The 7896-nt window shown below is 49.9% G+C and overlaps 1 protein-coding gene across 1 annotated transcript; it reads right to left on the minus strand.

Annotated features, from left to right (window-relative positions):
* Positions 1-4689: 4689 nt before the first annotated feature.
* Positions 4690-7640, minus strand: ZCCHC3 (zinc finger CCHC-type containing 3). Its single transcript, XM_012454995.3, has one exon. It carries the CDS (start codon positions 7389-7391, stop codon positions 6189-6191), a length of 1203 nt encoding a protein of 400 aa, XP_012310418.2. The 5' UTR covers positions 7392-7640; the 3' UTR covers positions 4690-6188.
* Between the last annotated feature and the right edge of the window lie 256 nt (positions 7641-7896).

The raw sequence follows: 7896 nt of genomic DNA on the forward strand, positions 1-7896 counted from the left end.
CCAGGCTGGTCTCGAACTCCTGACCTCAAGTGATCCACTCGCCTTGGCCTCCCAAAGTGCTAGGATTATAGGCATGAAGCATTGCATTCGGCCCCTTAGTTTGGTCTTGTACCACTCCATACTCCCAGCCATTCAGAAGTCTTTCTGGTTGCTCTTGGTCAGCCGGAACTAAAGTTGACATAAAGGGATGTAATGGGCAATCGGGCTGAGAGTAAGGTTGGAAAGGAGTCCAGGAGCCTCTTGTGAAAGGGATTGAGTACTAGGCTGAGTTCCAAGGGCATGAGAGAGTCCCAGAGGATGTGACATGGGAATAATATGGTCAGCCTGCCAGATCGATGTCTTAGAAAGAACATTTGCTCCTTAATCTGCCCCATCGCTTTCCTCTAAAAGGCCCTTATTGATAACCTCCACACTACTCAATCCCATGGGCACAGTTCCAATCTCAACTGACCTTTCTTTCTTTTTTTTTTTTTCTTTTTTTCTTTTTGAGGCAGAGTCTCACTCTTGTCAGCCAGGCTGGAGTGCAGTGGCGCAATCTCGGCTCACTGCAACCTCTGCCTCCCCAGTTCAAGAGATTCTCCTGCCTCAGCCTCCTGAGTAGCTGGGACTACAGGCACCCACCACCATACCCAGCTAATTTTTCTATTTTTAGTAGAGGTGGAGTTTCGCCATATTAGCCAGGCTGGTCTCAAACTCTGACCTTGTGATCTGCCTGCCTTGGCCTCCCAAAAGTGCTGGGATTACAGATGTGAGCCAACGTACCTGGCCTCAATTGACATTTCTTAGAGCCGATTTTACTTGATGTCTTGCAGCCCTCAACACAGTTGTTAACCCCTCCCACCTAAATGTCCTCCCTTGGTTTATGTCTCTACACGTTCTTGTTTGGCTTCTCCCTTTCTGGCTCTCCCCTATTAGTTTTTCACCATCTCCTTTTCTATGTCAGAGTTGCTCAAGGCACAATCTCAATTGGTCTAATCTTTCCTTCTGCTTTCTCTCTTGATCCATTAGGAGAGTGTGAAATCAGTTTAATGGGTCATATAAGCATTGACACAAGGATGAAGCAATAGAATAGAAAATGTCAAGGTACACCATTGCACAGGGCAAATATTGTTTGAGGAAACTTATTTCAGATTTAGATATAAATACACACATGCATATGTATGATGGCTGCAATGTAAAATATATATCTTACTGTGGGATGTGGTGAAACAGTTTGAAAGCCACTGCTATACAACTCCTCTGTTTATTTCTCAAGGCCAGAATTCTCCTAGGAATGTAAGATCTGTGTGTATCCAACCGCCTACTTCTCGTCTTCTCTTAGATATTCTCTATGGAGACCTTAAACTCAGTACATCCAAAAATCAAATTCGAGTCCTTCAGCCTAAACTTGGATTTTCCCCTCTGTTTCGCATCTCAGGGGAGAGCCCCACCATCCATCCAGTTGCAGAAGCTAGAAACCTGAGCATCATCCTTGGTACTTAACCTTCTCCCAGCCCATGTCAAATATCGTTCCAAATCTTGTTGACTTACAAAAGATCTCTTTACCCTGCTGTTTCTTTCCATCCATCTCCGCCTTCGGTGCCTAAGATGTCCTCATCTCTCACCTGGGTCAACTATACCGTATTTCCACTTGGGCTCTCCTCTAACCCAGTCTCCACCAACTATCCTGAATATTTGTAAAACATCACCCTAATCATATTACTCTCTTGCTTACAAGTCCTGCAATAGCTTATCGTTCTTAGACCTCCATTTTTAACGTGGCCTACCAGATGCCCCCAAGATCTCTAGCCATATCTTATAACATCATCTCCTCCCATTCTCTGCATAGCAGTCACATTTGTTGTGCTGGAGAGTCTTTTGAAAGACAATATCCATCCTCATTCTATGTGCCTTCCTATGCTACAGATGCCAGAAAGCTAAAACATCTCCTAACTCCCTTGCAGCTAGGGCTCTAGCACTTAGGTGTATTTGCATAAAAGACAGAAGGGAAGCAACAGTAAGTAAGCCAAATGGTTTGGGCTGTTTTAACTTGTAAACATGGTTGCAGACACAGTAGTGCACAGTCCCTGGCTTCCTAGAGGCAGGGAAAGGACTTCGCATTTCACTGTCTTGCCAGTGGCATTGGCAATGACTTTCTGATTCCAGGATCCTGTCTTTGGGTGGCAGCTTCTCCATCGTGTCCTCATGCTCAGCCTTTCCAGTGGTGGCCTCCTGGCTTCTGTCTTTCTGACTGTGAGAGGTAGTAAGTCCCCTGGCAGGTCAGTTCTATGGTGTTCTGGGAGTCATTCCTAATACCCAGCCTAGGGACCACCATTTTCTTCAACAGCCAGAATAGTTTCTTTTTCTAAACTCAGACTGATAGGCTGGATTTCATTTAGTTTTTAGAAGTGGTCATGCCTCCTCCCACTGTAGGGTTGTCTTACTTGCCATCCCTTAACCCCCAGCCCCATATCTCTAGATGAACTCCCTTATATGTCCTTTCCATCTCAGTTCAAACATTTTCTCTGGGAAGTCATCCCTGACCCTTAAGACTGGATCAGCTTTCCTTGTTAAACAGGGATCTCACCCGTATGTTTCTTCTGATGCATCATCACTGTCTGTAATTATGTACTTGTGTAACTCTAGAATCTGAGCCCCAGGGACCTGATTATCTTGCTCAATGCTGTGTTCCATTGCTTAGAAAAGGCCCCTATAGAGTTGGTGCTTAACAGGCATGTGTTGAAAGAATGAATGGAATGGAGGAGGCCAAACTGGAGGCTCTGAAGACAAAATCCATGTTCTTAAACATGGCTGGTAAGCCTGTGACACCTTTTCTTGGCGTTTTCCCTCAACCACATCTTCCCCTGACTCTCAGCCAGCCTGAACACGCTGTGTGCTCTCTGGCCTCCAGGTCTCTACATTTGTTATTTCTGCTGCTGGGGTGTTTCTGCTCTTAGCCTGGTTCTTACTCATCTTGCAAGTTTCAGTCAACTGATGCTGCCCATCAGAATTTTCTCTTCTAGGGAAATCTTTACTTCAGACAATTCTATACAGAACAAGTGTTGGCTGGGCATGCTGGCTCATGCCTGTAATCCCAGCACTTTGAGAGGCTGAGGTGAGTGGATCACCTGAGGTCAGGAGTTCAAGACCAGCCTAGCCAAAATGGCGAAATCCCGTCTCTGCTAAAAAATACAAAAATTAGCCGGGTATGGTGGCAGGTGCCTATAATCACAGCTACTCGGGAGGCTGAGGCAAGAGAATCACTTGAACCTGGGATCACGCTACTGCACTCCAACAACAGAATGAGACTGTCTCAAAAAATACATATATTGTTAAATAGATTGTAAACATCGTCTGCTGTTACTTATCTGTACCTACCATTGCAAGTGCACTGTTTTGTTCAAGGCAGCCTACGCAGAGGGCCTTGCACGGGGCCCAGCTCTGATGCCCTCGGTATTTGTTGAAGTTAAATGAATCAATGTCCTCTAGTCAACCATCCTCAGTCTGGGCATCTCTGCACACTTTCCAGGAGCCCATAAACAGTGAAGAATTGTAGTTTGAGGGTTGCTTGATCAGGAAAGGAAGCTGAGGGAGGTTTGTTCAGCTCCAACCCTTGGCTGTCCCTGAACCGCCAGGCAGGAGGCCTTGAAGCAGATCCTGTGGGGGATGGGCAGGGAAACAGTTTCTTCCTCTGCTCTCTCCTGGAGAGTCTGGGGATGGGGCCAGGAGAGGGAAGGTTCTTTCCACGAGGCTCCTTGGCACAGTGCCTGCTTTGAGGAACGGGGTGGAGAACATGGTGAATGCAGGCTTTCTCCTGGCCCCTGGCCTCTAGCTCTGTGAGAGGGAGGGAAATTGCTGGCAAAGAAGGGAAAGAGGGATGGGAGGGAGGGAAAGGAGAGGGTCTGCTTGCTTTGGGAGTCAAGGCGAGGGGCTGAACTGGCTCTGAAAGACAGGATTCCCAACAGCCTACCAGGTGCCAACTGCAGATCGGCTCTGGAAATATTCTCAAATCACTGAGTCAGAGAGTCAATATTCTGGGAACGTTAACTCTTAGGATCAGATAATTCTAACATCTCCAACTGGAAAATCCTTCAGAGGGTTGAGTCTGGGGTCTGCAGGTTATTGGACCCAAAGTCAAGACCTTGATCCTATTCTGCCTGCAGGCCCAGTCTCCATGGGGCTAGCTTGGAGAAATAAGTCAGCTCCCTGGACCCCCCTTTCTCTCTTCCTCCACAGCTGAAAGAAATGGCATTTTTCTAGAACCCAAGAACACTTTGCATCCCATCCACCACGCTTACAATAACAGAAAGATGAGGAAGCCAGCATACCACCTCCCTCTTTCCCACAGGTCTGTAATCTCCCTGAAGGCAGAGTTCAGCTCATACCTCTTATACTCCTTTAAACGGTGGTCTCAAACCTGGCTGCCCATCAGAATTGCTTGAGGATAATTAACTAAAATGTTTCACTTCCTCAACAGTGATTCTGATTTCTTGGAGCAGTGTTAGGACTTTAAACCCGTTTTAACAGTGTGCTAAGTGATTGTGATGCAAAGGGACCCGCTTAACATTGTAGGTGCTAAGTGTTGCCTGCAGGGGTGGGAAAAGTAATTAGCAGGGTAAACAAATGGAGTGTAGGGAGGTGGGACTGAACTACGGTCTGGATCTAGGTAACTCTGCATCTAACACTTTGAAAGGATATAGTGCACCAGTGTTAGCAATACAAAAGATAAATATTTATTCAGAACAAAACTTTTAACAATCAATTTTACATTCTAAGCCACAAGGAAATAGCAAAACATATAGCAAAGGAAAAGCAAACACCAAAAGAAAAGCAGTGTACTGTCTTTTCTACTTGATAACACTTAGTTGACCTCTCGCTTGGCCGATCTCCCAAGTACATTTTAGAGTTAACAGCTCACTCATAATTCTGGGTTAAAATCCATCTTTCTCCTGAGGGTCAGGAGTTGCAGATGAGCTCCAGCTAGCTGCTTCTCTAGGGTTCCTAGCTATTGAGGCTAAGGTGCAAATGTAAACCTTTGGTAGGTTTCTTTACACAGGGGCAGACCCCATTTCTCACTGGTGGCAATGAATGGGGAAGGGGAGGGCCTCCAAAGGACCTGGCACACTTTAATCCAGAAGTGGTGCCCCAGGGAGCAACGAATGCACCCTGGAGTTTGTTCCTTGGTCCATTCTGTATCTCCCAAGTATTCAATAGCCCCTCCTTAAAACCTTCTCTTTCTGCTCCCTCTTCCAGATGATTTCTCAGCATTCCTCTGGGCTCATCCTTCTGGAGAGACCAGACTTTCTGGGCCCTCAAGTGTTGAGGAAATTGTTGTGAAGTGTGAGAGGTAGTGGAATGAGCACCGGGCTTGGGGTCAGGGGACTCTATTATAGGCTGGCTCTGGCACCAGACAGCTAGGTGATTTTGACCCAGTCATTTAACCTGTTTGGGCCTGTTTCATCTGCTGGAAAACCAGGGAACTGGTCTAAACCAACTCTCAGGTTCTTTCCAGCAGGAATATTCTAGATTCCATGATTCTACGAAAAAAGGCTTCTGAGCCACCAAAAGAGCTGTCATGAAGTCCATGCATATTTATGCCATAAGAGAGGCCCTTGGCCACCATTCAGAGCTTATTGATTCATATTATATACACTTCTAACAACACTGGTTTCACAAATTCTCAGACCACGTAGATTAAAAGCAGCAAATTAAATGAGGGAGGGGAAGAGCTGCAAAAGGTAGACACTCTGATAGAAGCCACAGTCAACAATGTTTTCAATTCAACACTGATGGAGTGCCTACCACGTGTTGGGCCCCATACCTAGTGCTGGGGCATAAAGATGAGCAAGGCAGCCCAAAAAGTGAAAAATCCAGGGGAAGACAAGGTATGGGCCGGGGGGGGGGGGGAGGTGGGCGGGGAAGGGGAGAAAAAGTACAAGAAACAAAACAAAAACGAAAATAAAATTTTAAAAAGGGAGGGGCAACACATCTGCACGCTACAGTTCTCCGCAGTCGTTATTGATGACAGAGTCACCAATTCAGAACAGGCTGAAATGGAGTAAACTCGGTTTAAGAAGGCATAGAGAGATGTCTCTTGTAGGTTTTAAAAAGGTCTCCTTCAAAAACGATAAAAAATGGTTTAAAAAAAAGTTTTGGCACTTAAGAGGGGTAAGCTGGCTGTGTGTTCACCCTGGCAGGCAGGAGAGTGCTTAGTGCCCGGCCACGCCGGTTAGCTGAGCTGCCATGGAATTGTGAACTGCTTTGGGACACTGGGCAAAGGCGTGTCCTCGCTTGCCACAGAGGTTGCACACGATGCCCTTCCGGCAGTAAGGGCTCAGGTGCCCCTCCTCCCCGCACCTGAAACACCTGTCCTGCGTGCAGTTGCCGCTCATGTGGGTCCGGGAACCACATTTAAAGCATGTCTTGGGCTGCCCCTTGTACCAGCTGTAGCCCCTCTCTGCCCCCAGGAAGAAGGCCCCTGGCAGGTGCCTGACCCCGCCCTCCCCCTGGCGCAGCTCGATCTCGCACTTGTACTCCCCGGTCCAGATGCCAAACCTGTCGGTCACTTTCACTGGCACTGCCAGAACGTCGCAGTGGCGCTTAAGCCAGGTCACAATGTCCTCCACGTCCACAGTCTCGTTCCGGAAAAGGATGAAGAGCGTCTTCAAGCTGGACTTGCTCCGCCCCAGCACCACAAAGTTCTCCCAGCAGTCCTCCTGCTCGCGCTTCTCCTCGTAGATGCGTAGGAACAGGGCCAACTTCTCCGCTGAGCGGAAACTCACGTCGAATTCGCGGCTGCCCGGGATCTGGATGACCGCATAGATGTCGCTCGGGTCCATGCCGATGGAGCGCAGGATAAGCGCTCCCACCACGAAGTCCCGGGTCGGGCAGGCACCCTCGTCTCCCTGGAAACAGATGCGGACGAGGAAGCGACCCTTGCCCGGGCCCGCCGCCGCCGGCTCGTCCTGGAGGGGCCGCTCGACCGCGTCCTCGGCCTCGCCGGGCCTGGCTGGGGTCGCCATGGCCGCCGCCGCCTCCACCTTCTTCCTCCTGCCCGCCTCCGCAGCGCCCTTCTTCTTGCGGGGGTCCGCTGCCTCACCGGCCGGATCTCTCCGGCGGCCCTTCGGGTCCCCGCGGCCGGCCGGGGGAAAGTCGCCGAGGTCCGGCGTCGCCAGGCCCGCGTTGCCCCCGAGCCCGCCGCCCCCGCTGCCGCCGCTTTCCTCTTCCCGCCGCTGCGGCCGCGACTCGCGGAACTCGCCCTTCTTCTCGGCTAGATTTTTCACCACCTGGGCCCAGCCCATCTTCTCGCGGCCGCCGTCGGCCTCCTCACCCCGGCCTGCGGGCCGCGCGGGGGGCACGAGCTGCGGCCGCCCCCGTTTCCTCTCTTCCTCCGCGCCGCTGCCGGTGGCCATTTTACCTCCTTCCCAGCATTCTCCACTCGCTCCCGCAGCCAAAGGGCGCCCATCGCGCGCGCCCGCCCGCCGGAGGTGTGGGGGTTTGGCTTTTCTTTTTTTCTTTCTTTCTTTTTTTTTTTTTTTTTTGAAATTCGACGCTACTCTTCCCCGCCACCCCCTCAAAGGTATTCACTTGCTGCTTACATTGGCCAGCGCCGGCTCTGCGCCCCCTGGTAACGGCTGACCCTCTCTTCCGCCAGCGCTCGCTCCAACCCCACCTCCGCCCGCAGCGGGATGGGGAGCCCGGAGGCTTCCCTTTCCTCGGCGCGAGTTTGGCAGCCTCGGCCTCGCTCTCGAGGATTTGGCATTTCGCAAGTGGTGCTCGATGATTTCATGCGAGCAGCTTTACTAACGGCCCGCAGCCCACAGGCGGGACGGAGTTCAGGAACATCTCTCCCATTTTGTTGTTTTCTTCTTTGTACCGTTTATGTTGAAAAAGCAAAAACAATAACAAATTAAAACT

This window comes from Aotus nancymaae, unplaced genomic scaffold, assembly GCF_030222135.1.
Source record: "Aotus nancymaae isolate 86718 unplaced genomic scaffold, 86718_ANA_hifiasm-v0.15.2.pri h1tg000029l, whole genome shotgun sequence".
Lineage (NCBI taxonomy): Eukaryota > Metazoa > Chordata > Mammalia > Primates > Aotidae > Aotus > Aotus nancymaae.